The sequence below is a fragment of the Rhodnius prolixus genome, unplaced genomic scaffold (assembly GCF_049639745.1).
Source record: "Rhodnius prolixus isolate KJV_2025 unplaced genomic scaffold, Rpr scaffold_2, whole genome shotgun sequence".
Lineage (NCBI taxonomy): Eukaryota > Metazoa > Arthropoda > Insecta > Hemiptera > Reduviidae > Rhodnius > Rhodnius prolixus.
In genome coordinates, this window is record NW_027411592.1 from 21812840 (window position 1) to 21835207 (window position 22368).

The 22368-nt window shown below is 29.1% G+C and overlaps 1 protein-coding gene across 10 annotated transcripts in view; it reads left to right on the forward strand.

The window, feature by feature from the left end:
• The window catches only part of Rdl (Resistant to dieldrin), a 183222-nt gene extending 162382 nt beyond the window's left edge, over positions 1-20840 (forward strand). For 5 of the 10 annotated variants that reach the window (XM_074118506.1, XM_074118505.1, XM_074118503.1 and 2 more), the window contains exons 7-10: positions 3589-3873; positions 4448-4593; positions 8818-8907; positions 9334-20840. In XM_074118506.1, the coding sequence (XP_073974607.1) occupies positions 3589-3873; positions 4448-4593; positions 8818-8907; positions 9334-9627 (815 nt within the window). In that variant the 3' untranslated portion in view covers positions 9628-20840. The remainder of the gene's footprint in view (positions 1-3588; positions 3874-4447; positions 4594-8817; positions 8908-9333) is intronic. The other 5 variants (XM_074118512.1, XM_074118510.1, XM_074118509.1 and 2 more) reach the window with 3 other exon arrangements.
• The last annotated feature ends 1528 nt before the right edge of the window (positions 20841-22368 follow it).

The window sequence follows — 22368 nt, forward strand, 5'->3', positions numbered from 1 at the left end:
TATTTATTAAAATTCAAAATAGCGTAGTACATGGGGAAAAAAATCTACTTTACCTAATTCAATTACAATATACAATTGAATGAGTTTAAAAACAAATAAAAATTAATGCATGCATGTAATGATATTGAATTTATGTGTGAGGAGTTTCACAAACTATGTGGTGCACATATGTTTAGTTATGTTGTTTGTAAAGTTGGTGCTGGGTCGAGCTTAAATTTTAATCTATTACTGTGCTAATTTTACAATTTTTTTGTTTTACTTAGCATTACTATTTAGTGTACTGCATTGTTTTATTGTTCAGAAAAGATAACAAATTGGTAACATTTATAATTCAAATAGAGATTAGGAATTTGACCATTTGATATCTTTCATTTGTAAATTATGTTTAACAAATATGAATAAGTAAAATAAGTATATTGTTTGGAACTACTATTAGACCTGGCATTTTTCTAGGATTTTACAAAAATTACATGCTTTGTGTTCTTTCTTTTTCTATACAAATACTACACAAACACATACCGTTTCTAGAACAACTTCACAGTGTCTTCTTAGTAAAGGGAGTAAACCCTTAAAAGAAGCCCTACTGAAACAAAAACAGCGCAATACCCACTAAAAGGTCCCTTAACCTCCAAGTTTTTCCAACCGTAGATTCAATGTCGTATGTGACCTCTATTTTACCTTGTTCGACTGGTACCTTCTGCAATTTTAGCGATGATGTAACACACTAAATGAACTAGTAGCTGTTCTAGAAGCGGTAATGTATAATATTATAAATACTTTATACACACTTGATTAATACACATTACTTAAAAAGTACATTCAAGTGAAGTAATCAGCTATGTTCTCAGACGATCATAACGACCAGCTACCAATTAGGTATCGTAGATGGAGAGTGAAATTACATAAACATAAATATTTTTTCTCACACTAAAATAAAGTAGTTATTTGTCAGAAACCGGCGGGCGACAACCCGAACAAAGAGGTAGGCACACATGTGCAAGGCCTGTTGTTCGAAAAGTCCCCTGTGCCAGCTGGTAAAGACAGGCTGTAGTTTCTGCAGTGATCTTTCATAATGTGCTATAAATCCACTATGTGGAATATTCAGTCCTGCTTAACAGTTCGGCGCTTTTTGGGAAAAATCTAACAAAATAAGAAGTTTTAAATATTTTTGCTGTCTTTTTCAAGTATCTCCCTTGTTGCTCTGATTAGACCTATTTTTTTTTTACTCATCAGCGAGTAAGGATAAGACTCCTTTAGCTCAGGTCGTTCCCTGGTTTTTCAGGAATAATTTATTTCACTTTTTTGTTTTTGATTTAGGGAATAAAGAAAAAAGAGACAGGAAAAACAGAAATAACGCTTAGGTAAAAAATAATGCAATACCGTTTTGGTGCCCTTAGACAACTCACTGTCTGGTAAAGGTCTGAAAAAAACTTGTCTGTTGCAAATAAATAGAATTTTGCCTTTTTTTAGGAAATGAAGGAGAACAAAAGTGACTATCTTTTATAACCTTGCAGAGAAAAATAGAAAAATCAATAAAATTTAATCTTCCTTAACATGAACCCCTCTTCTACTGATGTATATCAAAAGGTATGAAACCCCAACAGGCAACTATCTTTACACACTTGCACTTGGTCAAGTAACTAAGACTTTCTACGAATAGGAGGAGTTATCTCCATCTTCTTAGACAGTACCCGAACCTTAAACCGACTAACAACCTAGAAGAATTTTCAAAGGCTACTTAGACTTCTCGTGGAGTTTATCTGTTCAGCTGTTTGTTCAATTTGATCAGCTGAATTCAGATTTTTGGCAACTTAAATAACCTTGCTCTGAACCTTCACAGACTAGTACAATCTAATATAATTTAATAAATTTTCCTTATTTAATGAAAAATCTGTCTGATTATAATAGCGTTATAAAATGTACCTCCTTCACATAATTTAAGCATTGAAATCAGAAAATTCTAGTAATGCCTGTTCTATTCAGAGTTCATTATAATACACATTATTATTTATTTGTTTTTTTTTTTTTTATTAGATTATGAAGTCACATAAAATAGTTAAATATTTAAAAACTTATTTCTCTTTATGAGTAGGTTTTTCTCATAGTTTATTTGTTATTGTTTTAAATTCATTGAGAATCGTTGAATCTAAGCAATCCAAGTCCGTTTAATCTAAAGAACTGAGATACGAATAAATTTTATAATAAAAATTTTTCCCTATTTTAAAAAATACTTTTTGCGCGATTTTTCCGCGTGATTTCACCTTTGACAGTGATGGAGCACTAATTATTCACGAAATACCTGCATCAAGAACTTTATGAAATCGAACTAAAAAATTATTACTTTTCATTCTAATTTACTCCTAACCATCTACTACATTTTAGACCAGTAGGCTAGCTGAAGCAAACGATCCGTAAATATAATTATAATAATAAAAAATATATACATAAAACAGTTTTTGCTATACTAGCAATAATGTGGTATTATTTTATTATTAGGCTAACATTCATTTGAAAATTTATTTAGCCCTTATTTCTAATTTTTTTTTAATCGAGAATGCTCAGATTCAATTCTACTTCATTTTCATTTTGCTCCGAAATAGTGATATCTCTAGAAAAAGAAAATATTAAGAAAGTGTCTGCTATTAAAAGAACTAAAAGAAAAATTTTAATTTCATTTACAGTCTCATCGTAATGGTAAACATGCACTGCATACAAGGTTGAACTGCAATAAATCCTTATGTTTACTTTTAAGGATCTTTTCTGACAAATGTGATGTATAAAATTAATCATTATTTTTGTTGATGTCTATGGCAAATACATGTGTTCTCAAAATAAAAACATCTATGATTAGTTTTGCTATATCTGAAGTTTGAAGCATATTTTTCTATTCTATAGTTTTATGCTCTTACGCCTAGCACACACATCGTACAATTAAAAAGTTCAAATACCATTTAATATTTTTAAGTGTCTCTTATACTTTACTTTTTCTATTCCTGCCCGTGAAAACATAAAATCTAATGTAAGATCGCATCTTCACAATAGACTAAAAATGTGTAAGTACTAAAATAATTTCGAGACACTTCCTACATCTAAACGCATTAAAAATCCCTAAATTTGCAGATATTCAGCTGTTTTAGTCCAATGTTATGTACTAATATTAATTTCTAACAAAAAATACTATTTAAAAAAAATCTATGCAGGAGATTGACGATTGACAGCTACTGCATCCAAATTATTTGTGGCTTTTCGTAGCAGTCGCTTTCTCAATATTATAATCGTAAAGCAAGTTTGATTAATAACTACTTTTACTATCCATTTTATTAGGTTTCTTAGATTTTATTTACTTAAACTTCATTTTTTTACTTTTACCAAAAGGAGAAATTTTATTTTTTTTATTGTTATTAGGTATTATAATTAATGTTTTGGCTAGTTTATAAATTTTGTGAAGTAGAGCAAATTAATTCTGTAACATTTCAAATTTAAAAATATTTGCCACCAAATTTAAGAGGTGACATACTAATAATAATTATTATGAAGCTTACTGGGGAATTTGGCTAGAAAAAGGGGAGTGGATTTGATTTTGCGTAGGAAACTATTCGAGATTGGCCTGTGAGATACAATTCGTGCGCTCGATGGGCTACTACCTGATCCAGATCTACATTCCATCTGGACTGATTGTAATCATCAGTTGGGTCTCGTTCTGGCTGAATCGAAATGCCACACCGGCCAGAGTTGCCCTTGGTGTTACCACCGTCCTCACAATGACTACGCTCATGTCTTCTACAAACGCCGCCCTACCCAAAATATCATATGTGAAGTCAATCGACGTATACTTGGGAACATGTTTCGTCATGGTATTCGCTTCTTTATTAGGTTAGTAACTTTTTTTTACTTCTTATTTTCTCTTAAAATTCTTAATAATATACCTGACGTTACATTCAAACTTCTAAATAAAGAAAAAGTTGTAGAAAGGCGAAAAGACAGTTAACTCTAAATTTAGCCATTCACATAATTGGAACATTATTGGCCATTCACATTATTATTTATTTTAAAAATTACAACCTTTTTATTGGCTAAATGATATTTAAAAAGAACAAGATATCTGCGTAAACTTCGTCTATTTCACACTGACGATTTTACTTCTTCTTTTTTTTAAATTTCAAATTCCTGTAACTTAACTAGCTTGCAACTGATTACTGATTTGTACAATACTTAGCTATGACGTAAAATAACGTTTTTGTTGATGGTACTTAGTGTGCTTTTACTAGCGATTTTTTACGACAAAGGTGTTATTTAATTAATACTGAGATGGCTCCAAATGCCGATAAATGCAGTTTTTAAAATAATAATTACATTGCTGAGCTTATTAACCATTATATGCACCAAATAATAACAAATAACTATTCAAATTTAAAATAAAGTGTATTAATTTCTTATTTGAATGCAGAATACGCGACAGTGGGCTACATGGCGAAGAGAATACAGATGCGTAAGAACAGATTCCTTGCCATACAGAAGTTAGCAGAGCAGAAATCTAAGTCATTGGACGCACATCCCGGTCCGGGGGATGCGGATCATGCCCCCAAACAAACCGTTAGTATTTTACATTTTCTCTAAATTTTTTTCGTAATTAAGAATATACAGTAATCGTACGAGGAGGCCCCGAGTTCCAGTCATGCCTGCTCTACCACTTCCCTTTTATTCTCAGGAGGATCTTAGAACTCGATAACAGTTTTGTGAACAAGACCATCTGGGCTGGAGACCAGCAGTGCACTGAGAAATGCCCTAATTAAAAAAATAAGATAAAATAAAATCAGTCAAAACCAACTACGGCATTTTAATTTGTGACAATGTATTTTCTAAATTACGAACATGCAGATTGTCTACGCTGTACGCACATGCTATTATTATAAAGCTTACACTTCGCCACGCCATCACTTAGATAAATTAGTCTATTTCTTGTAAGCTTGAAGAACACACAGCTCAATTGTTTGCAGTTCTTTTAAAATTAACTAAGTATTTAATCACAAAGTATTCCAAATATTTACAATCTATCACCACATGATATGTATTTGTCTTCTTTAGTAAGTTTGATTTCAAAAAAGTGTGGTATTTTATTTACACTTTTTGATGTGTTGTTTACTAGCCATCAATAATAATTATTTTAAAACTGTTTATGAGGTCAGCAATATCTCGCTTCAATTTTTCGAATAGATTGTTAATATAAAGTAAGAATCTTTGATTAATATAAATATTATTTTTCATTTATTTTATTCAACATTAACTTTCTATATCTAAATTTAACGATTGAAAAATGTTTAACACAACATATAGCAAAGTAATATGATCCGACCGCTATCTACACTTACGAGGGTCGTTTGAAAAGTCCGTACAAAAATAAAAACTACTTAATTTTTTGGGGTAAACCTTTTTTATTTTTCAACATAGTCTCCTTTTAGGCTTATACACTTCGTCCAACGCTGCTCTAGTTTGTTGATCCCTTCCGAATAATAGGATTTGTCCAAGTCTGAAAAATAGCCATTCGTTTCTGCAATCACCTCCTCGTTTGAATAAAATCTTTTTCCCACCAGCCATTTCTTCATATTGGAGAACAAATAGTAGTTCGAGGGAACCAAGTCTGGAGAATAGGGGGGATGTGAAACGAGTTGGAACCCTATTTCCATTAATTTTGCGACCACAACTACAAATGCTGAGGTGTGAGCTGGTGCTTTGTCGTGATGGAAAAGGACTTTTTTGTGGGCCAATCGTGGGCGTTTTTCTTGCAGCTCGGTTTTCAAACGGTCCAATAACGATGAATAATATGCACCTGTAATAGTTTTACCCTTTTCCAGATAGTCGATGAGGATTATTCCTTGCGAATCCCAAAAGACAGTCGCCATAATCTTTCCGGCCGAAGGAACGGTCTTCGCCTTTTTTGGCGCAGATTCCCCCTTGGTAACCCATTGTTTAGATTGTTCTTTGGTCTCAGGAGTGTAGTGATGTATCCATGTTTCATCCACAGTGACGAAACGACGCTTAAAGTCATGCGGATTCTTCTGGAACAACTACAAACCGTCCTTGCAACACTTCACACGATTTCGTTTTTGGTCAAGCGTGAGCAATCGCGGCACCCATCTTGCGGATAGCTTTGTCATGTCCAAATGTTGATGCAAAATATTATGTACCCGTTCATTCGAGATGCCCACAGCACTAGCAATCTCACGCACCTTCACTCTTCTGTCATCCATCACCATATCATGGATTTTATCAATGATTTCTGGAGTAGTAACCTCAACAGGGCGTCCAGAACGTTCAGCGTCACTTGTGCCCATATGGCCACTCCGAAAATTTTGAAACCACTTATAAACTGTTCTAATCGAAGGTGCAGAGTCACCATAATGTTTATCAAGCTTCTCTTTAGTCTCCTGAGGCGTTTTGCCTTTCATAAAGTAGTGTTTAATCAACACACGAAATTCTTTTTCGTCCATTTTTTGAAAATCACTCGACTTCCTCGATTCAAACGAATGCCAAACACAAAGAAATAGATCGATCTGGCTGAAACTTTGTGTGTGTTCTTCCAAGAGATGCTACTAACTAAACATAACCTCGATACGCGCCAGTGGTGCTATCTCTCTGACTTTGCACGGACTTTTCAAACGACCCTCGTAAAGTCATAATAACATTCGTTCTTTCAAGCTTTAAGGAAATCAAGCTTAAAGCTCTCCATAATTGAGTAGTTTTGCTTGTTCATCCTAATAGACATAGAGAGTGCGAAAGAAAACAAACTAAAAGAAATTTTTCTCAACAATGGATTTCCTAAGAACTTCAACAAAAACATTCGATACCAATTTTCACGTATTCCATCTTCAAAACATAGAAATAAATATTCTTTAATTATTTTAACAATCTATTTAATAAAATAACCAAAATATTGAAAAATAAATAAAGCATTTAGGACTAAATCTCAATTGTAGAATTCACTCCAGACATCTACGCTCCGAGATAATATACAAAATTTACTACCAACATATTGCCCCTCAACATACTTACCTCAATTTGGCAGTTTCTAAAACAATGGCTTTATCAAAATTATTACGAATTTATTTAAAACAAAAAAAAACTCGGAGATTCAAGTACTGCATTAACTAAACATTATAAGATAAAACATTTAGGTATACGAATTAAAATTTAGCAACTTTAAAACTTTAGCTTTTCTATCTTTCTACTAGAAAGTTGCACAAAACGAACCTTACTTACAGACCACATAATCATCATTTATTATTTTTTTGTATTTATTCATTTATTTATTTTGTTCTGAGGAATCCCTCGTAGAAATAGAGTTGAGTGGCAAATAAAACAGCATGCATTTCTCAGATTATAAATACAAAATAAAAATAAGATATTATGGTGTTCATTTTAAGGCGGCTCAAATGCATTTCATGCTTGAACGGTTGATCTGAGCAAAACATGGTAGAGGAAAAATTTGTTGCCCGTCACCTCCAGTTTCAGAATATGTGACTTGATTTTAGACTCCTGCGCGCGTCCAAAAGTAAGGGTTCGCAGTTTACCCCATTTTCATATACACAGTTTTAAAGAGTATAAAAAGTTATGAAAGAAACCGGAATCCGCAATTCGATATCTTTAAAATTTAAGGTGCAAGACCATTTCAAAATCTGATATTTATTAATCATATTTCAAGTTTTTAACTTATTATCAAAGAGAAAGAAGAGCACGCGATAGGTCATTTTTATGTAGTTTTTCATCCCCTTTCTACTAAAAACATTGCCAGGACAGTAAAGTCAGTATTTTTCTTAATAACTGGAAATAAGTAGTTATAAGAAAAATCAAATGTTAAGATCTTTTGATGTGCACAAGCATAGACAAAAGGACTAAAAAATAATTTTTACTTCTGTTACAAACAAGAAGCTGTAATACTTTTTTAGGATAGTTGCGTTCAATTACCAAAAAAATTTGAAACCTCCTGTCACATATTTAACTGTTTAATATCTTACATTTAAAGGTTCAAACTTATTCCTTAATTTATCAAATAATGCATTTTGCGCATCTTGAAAATTAGACAAATTTTCATCCAAACTTACATTACAGTCTATCTAGTTAGTGAGAAATCTACATATTTCGGATGTTGGTGAGAGGGATGAAGAGAGTAAGAAACGGCGAATATCATCTGGCGAGCTTTCGTCACAGATATTGCAACGTTGTTCACCATCAAATATATAGATCTTTCATTTACTGAGCGGTCTGCAGAAATTAAATTTGGCAACTCTTCTCTGACTAATTACTTTTTGTTTTTTTTTTAAATATTCGTTCTAAATTTTAGATAAGCCTCTCGAATCCAAAATTGCTTATTTTTCTGTAGGATGGACAGCAGTTTGAATACTTACAGAATAATCAACATATATTCAAACGCACATCAAAATGTAGTTTTATTTGTATTTTTTTTTTTGTTCGTAAAAAATATAATTTATAAATATTTAAAGCTTTGTAATCGTCACAAAACAAATATATATGTATACATATATGCATTGAAAAATATTGGCAATTATTCATTTTATTTATTGCCGACCTCACAAAGAATTTTAAAATAGTAATTTAAATTTAACAGGAAAAAATTTATTAATTATGTACGTTTTAGTGCTAAAACTGAATGCTGCAGATAGTCTTCACATTTTATTTAGATAACCAATTCATCACAAAGCTTATATATTTTTTTAAAAATAATCAACAGCAAACAATAATACATATATATTATAATTGCCGCACATTTGGCTATTGTTGCAATGTTGCACGGCATTGCAGAGGGATCCGTCAATAATATGCGGATCATACGCTGCCACGCTGCCAGCCAAGCCTGTCCATCCAGAAAGGAGGCAGCAAATGCAACAAACGGTAAGTGAATTTGACACCTTAATTCTTTGTAATAAGCAATCATGCACATGCACAAAAAAGAAGATTACCAGAGGTTTAGCGCCATATTGATTAGTTATTGATAGATTTACGGTATAATTAACTAAGTTCTTCTGTTCATTTAGTTCTACTGTACAGGTATAACATTCGCATATTGCGTGCCTAATAACATAATCAAATAAATAGATTAGAATTACTGATTTGTGACTGTAGTTTTTTTTAAAAAATGATGAAGTAACTTAATCCAACAGTACAACTGACTTAAATTTGGCAACTTTGTTTAAAAACTTTATTCAAAGTTAAAGTTTTTATTAAATTCAAATATTCTTTTATATTATAACTAACATTTACAGTTAGTATTTCTAAATATGTTTTGATAAGTAAATAATAGGTTTTAATTTTTTTAAGGAGGTGCGGTTTAAAGTGCACGATCCGAAAGCTCATTTCAAAGGAGGAACGTTAGAGAATACGATCAATGGCCGCGCGGATGAAGAAGCAGGACCGCCAGCCGCTCAACATCTAATACATCCGACAAAAGATTATAACAAACTATATGGCATAACGCCCAGCGATATTGACAAATATAGTCGTATTGTCTTCCCCGTTTGCTTTGTCTGTTTCAATCTAATGTATTGGATTATATATTTGCACATCAGCGATGTAGTCGCCGACGATTTGGTACTACTTGAAGAGGATAAATAGGCCCAACAAATATGACGTAAATCGCCAAAAACCGCGCCCAGAAATAATGCTCACTATTATAAATATACAAAAAAAAAAATCTATATTATGCAATTAAACAGTTAGTTTTTTTTTATACTCTACAGAAATTACATTCTCAAGATACATACACACAAACACCATACAAATTCTCGTATATATTACATGAGAAATATATTTGAGATATAAAAAGAACAAAAGAATATGTTTTCAATAGAAAATCCGATGCGTCGGCAGCTCACTGGACAGTTACTTTTACTTCCCGCCCATGTAACATCTTAAAATATTTGATATATTCTCGAAGGCGCCAGTGCTATAAAAAACAAATACAAAAAGTAATGTTAAACTATTTTTTTTTATTATTATTATTTAAAATAAGTTGTTTTATTCATCATAACTAAGAAAAATTTAATATTTCTAGTAAAAAAACAAAAATAATAATAGGAATAAAGTTTAAATTATGGCAATAAATATACGAAATAAATCCAGAAGACGCACATGAATTAAAAGAATAATTATGCGAAATACCATGGCGCAGTGTCTGTTTTTTATATAGAGATGTAACATGACTACATAAACATTTTGACACTTTATCATTTTTAAAAAAATATTCAAATAATTTTAGATTTAAAGCAGCAAGATTGCCTTATTTGGATCAATTAAACAGTTATGGGGCAATATTTATTTTAATTTAAACTTGAAAAAAAAAAATAATCTAAAACTTAAAAAAATAAAAAAGTGTAAAGGCTAAAAATAAGAAAAGAAGAAACTGATACTTAAGACAAAAAAAATAACAAATTCTAAAGTAGAATGTAGGTTGACTATTTTATATCAGCGGCCAAAATAAAAAAAATAAAAAAAACAAAAAAACAAAAGTAGTGGCATAGGCCATAAAGCACACTCGTTTGGTTTTATTTTTGAAAGTAAATAAAATTATATATGTATATGTATATCTTCTGTTAAAATTTTAAAACTACCTTCATACAATTATGAGAACTATTAAAATAGAAAGCAGAATAACTATTTCCTACAAATTTCCTTACAGATGATTGAAAACAAAATTGTAGATAAATCTTCGTAACTTAAAATGCCACTATAAAAATCTTATCCGGGCAGTTTAAGAAACTGTGTTTATATCAATTTATCATTAAGTTTTGTTGTAAATAAAATTTTAAATAATTTTACGCATTAAGAATTGTTTAAATATGTTGGTCCTCTAAGGAATAAAAAGAAAAGTATATTATTAGTTGGTTTTGTATTAAGTTTTGTTGTTACAAAATTCTAAAATTTTATTATAATTAAGTCACTTATAGTGGTTGTATTTATGATTGTTATTCTAGTCATATCAGTTTTAGTAATTACAAAAAAATGAGATTTTTTTTTAATGGTAAAAATAAGTCCTTGAAGAGATGCCGGATGACTAAATAAAAGATTGGATAATGAATGTGAAAAAATTAATTTCAATTATTCTGACTGCTCCCAACAATTAAGAAAGTCCGGATTTTTCTATTTTGTTTAAAGTAAGCTATGCACTTTCATTACTATAATTTTAATAATGGGATTGGAATTCTTCTTTTTTTCACCAACTCTTTGCCAATAGTTTCACACCTTTAAGGTACATCCCTTTGGGAGTCCAATACAAACCATTCAAAGGCCGCCTCTCAAAAAATAATGTTTGCAAGGAACAGTTTGTTCTTCTCAATAACAAACTTTATACGAGCAACATGTATAAAAGTTTTTTATATTTTGAACACTTATGATTTTTGTTCTGAGGCATCATTTTGCTAGAATCAAGTATTTTTTCAAGCTCGACCATAACCGAACAGTTTAATGCCATTCCAAGTCTTCCTTCAACTACTCACATCAAGATACGCTATGTGAGAGGGAAACTGGAATGATGCTATCCTGTTGGGCTAGGGATTTTTTTGTTAAGATGATGCTTGGGAATATAATGGTCTGAAATGATGATAAATAATTTTCCACATGCTTGTCCTAAGCAGTTAAAGTTTTTCAAAAATTAAAACGAACGATTTCACATTAAGAGTAGTTATTGAAGTTAAAGCTAAAGTGAAGCTTTATCCCATCCAATGAAGCATATTTTATGGGATTTCAAGGCTGATTACTTAATCATTTCCAAATTGATTATTTTTATGTTAAAAAAATTGCTTAATAAATGTGGTTCTTTTAATGATAAAACCAAAAAATGTAAATTATTTTAATTTATTTCTTTCTAAAATGGAAAACATTTTTTTAAACCATAAAAAAAAACTGTGATAAATTATTGTTTTAAAATATTTATCAATTAATTTTAATAATTTTATGAACACAGTTTCTATTTTAAAAAAATGATTCGAAGGCAAGTTACCAAAAATATACAATTACTGTACATTGCATACAATCGGGACTGATGCATAGATTTATTCGTGATAATAATTTTAAAAAATAAAATAAAAAATATGTTGATAAAAAAAAATATATAAATAATTATAAATATATATATACATATAAATATTAGGGAAGTTATGTTTCATAGTATGTATTTGTAGTACATATGGGATGAATGGTGATATTAAAACAAGGAAATGATTATTATAAAACAAATTAATACAAAATAGGTCCAAATGTATGAATGACTGAGTATGATTGACATTGTAATCTCGCTACATTATACATATATATACAAATATTAAATATAAATTTTTTAAAAAATTAAAAGAAAGGCAAAAAAAAAAAAGTGCACAATTTAAGTTGGAATCACAATTAAAATGTTTAAATTAATAGAGATAAACAACACTGCACCGAGATATTCCCTGATTATTGCTATAGAAGTTTTCTTAAAAATATAAATATATATTTTAAATTTTTAATTTAATTTTGTTTAACTTATTACTTGAAAATTCTAGAGCATTTTATAAATTAATAAAATTGTATTCTAAATTTAATTAACAATAAATGAAGAAGGCACCTTTAACGGTTATTGAATTTTAGTACCGTGGTGCTCCCTCCTACAATAATAATAATTTAAAAAAAGTAAAAATATGTAATAAAAACTTATTTCAGGATGTCCTTTACAAAATGACACAATAGCTAACTTTTCTTGAACGGAAGCAAAAGATAAAAAATTGCTAGATTAACGATATTTCTTTAAGCCCATAAGAATTGCACTAGCGTAAGGATAAAATTAATGCATTTTCATTCCATTATAAAACGACACGTAATTGCAATATTAATTCAGAAGTGTTTCATTTGTTCTGGTTTGTTAGGGTTGGGAAATGAACATCGCATTGTTGTTTTGGGAAGAAGTAAAATATTTCTTTAAAATATTAGACATTATGGTGTTAAAATCTTCCACCCAGTTTCCACACTTATAGCTCTAGAAAACTATCAAAGCTTTCACTAGTTTAAAGAGTGAAATGGGAAAAATTCAAATGAATTCAGTTATTTAATTTAAAGGAAAGAATAGACCTAGAAAAAAATATGTCTTATTTTGATAGCAGCAGCGGATTAAAAACATCTCTTTTTTTTTCTCGCTTATTTGTACTACAATCAGCGCACTAAGTAACGATAACAGTGAACAGTAGAATTAAAAATCCTAAACACTGAGATTTTGGTGCTCCCCAATTATATGTGAATCCATAATATAAACAATAAGAAAACATTAAAATTCAATTCAACTACTTCAACGAATTTGAACAAAACACAGTCCAAAATATAAAAACTTAACGAAATGCAATACTTACAAAAACTAATGTAATTTTGTATACTTCCATTGTATATTTGATTATTTGAACATTTTTTCTTTATTTAGTTAAATTCTGAAAGTTATCGACCTGATTCTAAAAACTAATTTTGTGTATCACACCTTATAAGACATTCATCCCTATTTGTCCATGTAGTTGATCTGTGGGATTTTTAATGTATACTTCATCCGGGAAAATGACTATAAATAATAATAATTGCAACTGTGCGATTTTTAACTATTAATGTCAAATGTAAATGAATGCCTGGGACTCAGTTTTTAAACTACTCTCTTTTTTTCTTGATGAGATTGTTTCTAAGAGTAGGTTGTGTAAAAATAATGTTCACCATCTTCTATGATCTCTTTCAGCTGTAAATAAACACTTTATTAACAGTCATTAATAATTAAGTAATTACTACAAACTCAGTTTACTCAGTGAGATCGTCGAATGGTTCCAAGACCATAGAAAGAAGGAAGAAGCTTTGGAAAGAATCTCATGAAAAAATTAGTTCATCTTAAGGGCTAAATGTGTTTTTCTTCAGGAACTTGAACACTTTTTCTAAAAGAAACACAGAAAATATGAAATATTTATCTTCCAGCATTTCCTTATGTTTTGCTTCTTAAAGAAATGTGGCAGTTGAGTATTTTTTAGTTGGGACACTCGATGTGTATATATAAAATAAATTGTTATATATATATAAATACATAAACACACCTATAAATGCTAAATAAACAAAAATTAGAAAAAACTGAGGTTGTGAAAGACTGGGGGTAAAGATGATTATTTAATTCACAAAATAATATGGACACTATAATGCAGTGATAAAAATATTCCATTTATATTTTGTCCTGTCATTTTTTTTTTATTTAATAGAATTATAAAGTATAAACAACCCTTATTATATTTAATTTTAACATTATTTGATTTAAATTCATTAGGATTCAATGCAATATAGGTAGATGCCAATATTAATGAAAACAAAGTAACCAAGTAGTAGTGTTATCCTAATTGTATATACCATATGTAAATTAGACCTAATTAATGTCATAAAACTAAATAGCAGGTAAAAAGGGAAGCTTTCAAAAATGAGGAATTCAGGAGTTAAAAACCGGGACCTGTGTTTGAACATTAATTTATTCTGTAATTTTATTTCAAACGATGAAACAATGAAAATTATTAATTTAATATTTATATATAGAGATGGCGATATCATTTACCAATCTCACTCTCAAAAAAAAAAGTTCAATTGTTTATATTTTAGCATTTAGGGACCATGTTATTTCAAATTAAATAGTTTTAAGTGTTCAATAAATATTAGTATATGTTTTATCATTCAAAAAAATAAATAAATAAGTAAAAATAAAGATGAATGAATTTTAAATTATAAAGTGTGAGTACTTTGGGTCAGATATAGCAAAAGTCAGAACATATGATGAAAACAAGGATTTATAGATTTGTCCACTTCATTCTAAAGATTCTAGATTTTATTCAGTGAATGCCGGATCCATTTCCCATTTAGGTAGGTCTCAATAGATCTACCACCAAAAACTGAAGAGAGATAGAATTGATACGAAATTAGATTGGTTTATTTCGAATGTTCAAAAAATTATTATTTTGCTATTTATTGTACCCTTTTAATCGTTAAAATCTTTAAATAATTATTTTCCAATTAAGTCTTCAAAGGTAAATTGAGGTAACTAATAGCATGTTATCTTGGTCGAAGGATCTAGCTGTGAATAAATAACGTTATTGGAAAATGAACGTACATTAATAATACATATATTTGATACGCCTCTCACTCGTAATTAGAGACATGGTTTCGTTGATGAACTTCCTCTTGTTTCTTGATAAAGATTGAGAGTGAGCCGAAAGCCTGAAGCAATGCATAAGAAGTAACTTAATTTTAAATCTAACGTGCCACATGAGCTATTACTTCATAATCAAACGAATATATAAATGGCCCAAGTAAATTTCCTTTGCGCATATTATCCCTGCGATAATCACTTTGTATGATTATGTTCAATGAGTATACGCTGATATCCAATAATTCTCTTGTGCCTCTAGTTTATAGAGAAATAAGTTATTTTTTTCTTCGTTCTACAGTGCCGTCTAGATCATATTCAACCTTCAATTCCAATAAACTTTTGAACTTAACGATGATCGCATATTGTTCATGAATCATGTTCCTCTTCCCACTCTTTGAATTAGGTCCACTGGGCGCTTCGATAAATTGAGATTCCTCAGCGATGTTCGGAGATTTAACACTACCTATTGCGTCTTCTGTTATTCTTGAATATAATTTAAAGTGTATATTTCTTCCTCTTGTATTCGTAACTGTATAGACCATCTTTTTGTACCTACTTTCACTGTTAATGTCCTTGAATCATCTTTCTTAATCTAATTAACTCACTTACTAATCCAATTTTAGTTGAATATCTTTAGTAGTGTGAGGGCAAATTGTCATCATCTATCCTACATAAACTCTTTGCTCAGAAAAATTCAATATTATTTCTTGCTTCTAGTTGATTATCCTAAATAATCAATTAACGGATATCCTCCGATCGAAGATACTTTAGCATTTTTATTTAGCGCAGCCTCCTACTTTTCAAACTTGAAATAGCATGTCCCTGACTAAAACTTATAGAGGGATAGCTCTTCCAACACAATTAGCATCAGTCAGTAGATCATCACATACTTTGTGGTCTTATTCTTGAAAAGTTACGAACAAAATTTGTATTTCCCTGACTTCATTCCCTCGTGCTGTTTTGCAAAAACATAATAATTGTTTTAATAGATTTGGATGCGATCAACGCCCATTGATTAGTAAATTAAATGAAGTTTAACTCATTTAACGTCATACGATTTGCTTTAGAGTGGAGGGCTCTTCTGTACTATGCACTCAAACTGAATTTACCTTCTGATCGAATATTTCCCAGTCAGTCACCTGTGTAGGATTTTCTAGTTTCTTCGCACTTTCGTTCTCTTAAATCCAAGAACGTACATTATGAAAAGAGCCTTCATTTGAATTTTCTATGTGTCGAAATTTTACCGCTCTGTAGGCACAATGCGCGCAGCAGTAAATTCCATTATTTTCCGAACAAAAATTCAAAATACACTTTGTTTACTATTAAAAATAAAAAATTAATTTCTTCTTATGAAGTTATTTTATATAAAATCCGTATAGTTAAAAAAAGTCAGAGAAAAATAATTCACAAGATAAAAATTAATGTTAAAGTCAACATGAATATATGAAATTTTATTTAAAAATATATAAACAAAACACATAAATACCAAAAGTAAGTTTCTTTACTTAGATACAAAGCGATAAAAATACAAATACATTATATAATATAGGTTATACGACGTTATCCCGAACCAACACTCACTTGTGCTTTTGCTTTTAGATTCTTCCAGATCCTCAGTTCATTGAATCATCATGTCTTATGAGTGAGTTTATTAAATATTTAAGGGATGAAAAAAGGGTAAAGTTTTAAAGTTTTTTCATTTTAAAAAAGGTTTGGGCAAATTCTCAGGTATCAAGGAAGCTTCTCTCAGGAAATGCTGAAAAAGTAAACATATGTTTGGGACACCATTAAAGTGTATATGTGCACAGCATGTAGTTTTGCGTGAAGTTTTGAATAATAATAGATAATAATGGATTCCATCTAGAAAACCTCCAGGTTATACACCAGTATAAGCCTCAAAGTACTTATTCGTTCCTGTTCACTGTACTTACGAGTATTTTCTAATCCCATTGCTTTGCAGCATGTTCCATTTATGAATGAATGAGCTTTCTGTGAGGAGTTGGTCTCAGTGAAATCAAACCTTGACTGAAAGAAGACTGGGGACTCTACTGACTCAGTCAGTACCAGCTGGGCTCTGCAAAAATTCAAAATTCCATTGATCCGACATTGATCTTTAGCCAACACCTACACCTTCTTTAAATGAATCCACCTGTTAAAACTTCCCCTAAAAATGTGAATGAAGAATTTAGTTCCTTCTACTGATCTACTTCTTAGGAGCATTTATTATCAACACATCCTCCAAAAACAAAAAGAAGCAAAAATGTGTAATTTTAAAGCTATTGAACTGTAGTTTTACTGCCATCAAATATATAGGGTACTTTTTAATTTTTAAAATCACTTTTATGAAGAATATCTAGAGAATGTGTTAAAGAAAAAGTTTTATTATTTAAACATTCATACATCTTTTATATTAAAGTAAATAAGAACAAAAAGTTTTCATTAATTTTTTATCGAAAATTATTGAGAGTGTCATTGGAAATTGCATTGAATTATAAAAATTGAAAAAACATTTACGTTGATAATAAATAATTTTGACATAGAATATCATAATAAATAAATAAAATAAAAACAGAGATATAGCTTGTATATATACTAGATATTATGTTTATATAATAATAGAATTTTTCAAAAAAGTCAAAAAAAATATATATATTAAAAAAAAATCTAAAAAAGTGAAAAATTAAAATTTAAGGTTTTTATTTAAATATATATATATATATATGTGATAATATTTTAATGAGATCCAAATGTTTAGTTAAATTACAACATGGGGTTACATCAAAAAACAAATTAATGACAGGATATCCGTAGATTGTAAAGAAACAAGAAAAAATAGTTTTATAGTGGTTCCTTATGGTTTGTTCGTTTTTTATCTCTTACTCAGTCTATCTCTCTCTATTAAGTTACAAAAGCAAGTATCAGGAAAAAATAGAGAAAGAAAATGTATAAATGGAAAATAGTAGGAAAAACCAAAATATTTCTTCTCTGTGAATAGAAATAATAATATGTCAAATTAGTTTCACATTTTTCCAAAAAGTGAATGAAAATAAATTAAAAATAGTATCTATTATGTCATTAAACTTGACGTTTAAAAAAAACAAAAAAAAAACGTGTTACAGATGGATACATTCACCTCTGTAGGTTATACAAATATATATATATATATAAATATAAATATATAAATAAATATAATTTAAAATTTAAAATAAAGAGATGAAGCAATACATCTCTCCTTCCTTCCTATTATATGCTCTGTAAATAGTGATTTTTGTATTGATATGTATTAATATATATATATGTATAAATACAAATAATATACATACGTATATATAAATTACTCATATATACATATATGTGTGTGTATATTATTTTTATGCTTCCTTTTTAAAGGAGGTAAATTAAAAGGAAAAAATAAATGTATAGTAACAAACTCAATTAGGCTTGTTGTAGCTAGGGGGCTCTGTAGGGCATCGAAACAAAATGAGAAAAAAAAAATACATTATTTTTTTGATTGGTAGGAATCAATCAAAGGTATTTGAATTTCGATTATTCTTATGCGATTTTTATTTCTTTGTTTTTTAAACTAATATATGAAGAGTAGGAAAAATAAAATAAGACTTTTTTGTGGCAACTTTAAGAAACATTTTTTTTATTACAGTACGGAAATTAACTTGTGAAGAGATCTTCTCTTTGAGTGGATGGAAATTTAAATATGATTTATTAGAGTTGAGAAATATGACGAGGGAATTAGAGAGGCAGTACATTCAGACTAGTTATACTCTTTCTTCGTCAGACGGTTTAACGGTTTGAGAAAAAATGATCTCGCGTTATCCCTTCAAGCGGTTGTAAAATCAACAGTCTTAATAGTTTAATTCTCAAAAAAGTTATTTTTGTGCAAAAAATTATTAATAACCCCTGGTTAACCTCTTATGATTGCTTCACTAATATTTTTATTTCAATAAAATTTGAAAAAAAAAAATCGTAATTTTGATTACAAAAAATAGAAAATCATTTGGTCTGCCATTTAAAGCGATTTCATGCCATCTGCCAACTTTCATAGCATCTTTATTTTAAAGTTTAGCGGAAGTGCCAAGATTATTGCCAGCCATAAGTCTGTTTTGTTGTATTTTTGCACATATTTGCTAAGTACCATTCGAAAATTGAAAATTAACCAAGTACTTTTCCTATAGGAGGCATCTTCGAAACATGTTTCTCTTCAGCTGCTAACCAGATTTAAAGACTTGCACTTACTTTTTTCATGACGTTCTATTTAATTTATAGAAAAGTACCCACGCCTTCCGAAATTCCCAAGAAAGGTGCTCCTCAAAGATTGAAATAGTCTGGCCAATATCGTGCTAAAGGAGAAAGCGCTGTCTATAACCGTCATGCAGGCATCGTCAGGCAATGTTCTGCATCTGTAACGCTTTATGTATCGGGACAACTGCTTAGCGTGGTAAACCCTTTCTAAGCTTTTTCCAGTAATATTATCTAGAAAGAATCTAGTAAGAATCTAGCCAATAGCACTTTTGCTAGGTGACCACAGCAATTGTGCTATCTACAAAGGAGATTCAATTTGTCTCCATGTACTCAGTATAAAAAGATTTCAATTCATGAACTTTTGTTTTTACAATAGTATGAATAACTTTAAAAGATATTTTGCAAACTAGGAGGAAGGTATGGGATATTACTACCGTTAAACACATTCATACCAAAAAAACCTTTACTGCTACTCAATCATAATTTCATTTCTCTCCAATCAAAGAAGAAATTTGTCACTGTGTTAATTAACTTAACCTTAACTTAAAAGTATCAAATAAAACAATATATTTTAAATAAGAACAAAATATGTAAAACAATTCAATTTCATTATAGATTTACTTTTTTTTCTTTTTTTTTTTACATAATTTTAACTAAACCATTGGTTTCGGGTTAGGCCTGTTGTGTGGACTATTTCTATTTACCATGTAGATCTTTCATTCATAAAAATGTATTACTAAGAGAACAATGAAGTATAAAATTTAAAAATGTATCAGCTGTATTCATAAATTCGTAGAATAAATCTAGAAGACGAAAATTAAACCAAAACAAAAAGATTTAAAATTTAATAAATAGTAATAGACTATGCAAAGGTCTTTAAGAATTTCAACTTTGTACAATTACTGTTTTTAACACTTAAAAAAGAGAATAATTTCATTAATTACTTCTAAGTTCACCCAAGTCATTCAAATATTCACTGATGCTATTTTATTCATGTTTAAATAAAAGCATTTACCAGTATACTGAGGGCATTATTTTAAATTTATTTGTTCTTATTTTAATAAATAATTAATTGTTTTTATAAAAATATATTTGTATTTTTAAGTATGAATGGTGAATATTGAAAAAAAAAAAATTGAATTTTAAAAAAATACCTTAGATAAAGAAAAGGAAGATAAAAAGGAAACCAATCACTTGCTCAAATATTATAATTTTAATTATCACTCACACACTGGATGTCCATTTCGTGCAGGTGCTTGCAGTATATGTGATGGCTATACATAGCAATATTAGTTTATCTTTTTTGGTCACCTCTCAAAAGAAAGAAAAGAGAAAGAAATAAGAAACACTATTTTAACCCAATTAAAGAAAAAAAAAAAAAAATGAAACAAAACACATTTATAGGTATTGAAAAACCAGTATGTAGATTTTTAGTGTAGTTTATATATTATATATAATATATATATAAAATCATAAAAACACAAATAAACCACACTATACCAGCCACTTCCCTAAACACAAAACACATGAAAAACACGATTTATAATCAGGAAAAACTTGTAACCAAACTTATTACATATAAAACAAAACATGTTTTAAAAATGACACTCTTATAGTTAGGGGAAAAAAAATAATTTCCCCCAAAAAATAATAAGTCTTGTAATATACATTTACTTATTATTAAAAAAAAAAAATTAAAGGAAAGAGAAATACTATATTAGTTTACTGTAGGCAGATCCAATTTTCCTTCTAGTTTTGTTATCATTTTCAAAATCTTTATACCTGGACACATTGAGCAATCATCACTTTATCACAAATGTACGAAAAAATATTTAAAAAAAAGAAAAGAAAATGAAAGCTTGAAAGAATAATTTTATCACTCCCAAGTAATTTGTACAAAAGAATGTAAAACAAAAACAAAAAAAAAAAAAAACGAAAATTCAAAACAACTTTTTGTTTTGAACACTGCCACTTATTAAATCTTTTGCCAATTCACCACCATCTTTCTCTCAAAAAAATCAACTATTTGTAAAGTGTCTAAGGAGGATTCATCGTGCACATATTCAAGCTTTCAAATTATATATACATACAATTTATTTTGTTTACTAAATTAGAATGTTTCTATATAATTATTATTTAATAGGATATTTTCTTTGAGGGAACCTCCAAAAAAAACAAAAAAGAAAGAAAATCATTTGTAATGTAGATAGAAAAGAAAAAGTAAATAAAACTTAAAAGAAACAATAAGTTTTTAATAAATAAAAAAAAATGTATATACAAATTATCTACCAGTGTATAAAATTCCTGTAAAATTTTATTCATAAATCACACTTTACATATTATTTATTATTATTACACTATTATTATTGTTTTATGATTATATTTTGTGGGGTATTATGAGCGTTATGTAATGTGTAGACTGCTCATTTTTAACAAAAAAAAAATAAAATAAAAGTAAATAAAAAAATTAATATTCTAAATAAACAAGCATTGTCAGGTATTAACTTAATATGTATGAGAGAGACTAATGTTTGTCGTTTTTATTTCAATAAAAGTTAAAAATAATGAATGAGTGAATTTCATATAGCTTTTACCATTTAGTTGATTAGTTTTTTTTATAAACCTTTAGTTAAAAATATATAAGGAAAAGTTTGGTGTGAATATTCACACGACTATACTCGTATCTTACCTAATGTTCTAACTCACAAATTTTCTTCATTCTCTGAACGTTGGAAACATATTTAATTCTTGCCACATCGAATTTAGAAAAGAAATATTTCCAGCTATAGATTTATGTTTGTTTGTGAGTCACCGTCCTAAATTTTAACTAAAATCGTAGAATCCGTTTGTGAGAAAATATAAAAAAAAATTCACTTTCGGTCAATGATTTTCATTCAATCTTGAATTTGTTTCTAATAAAC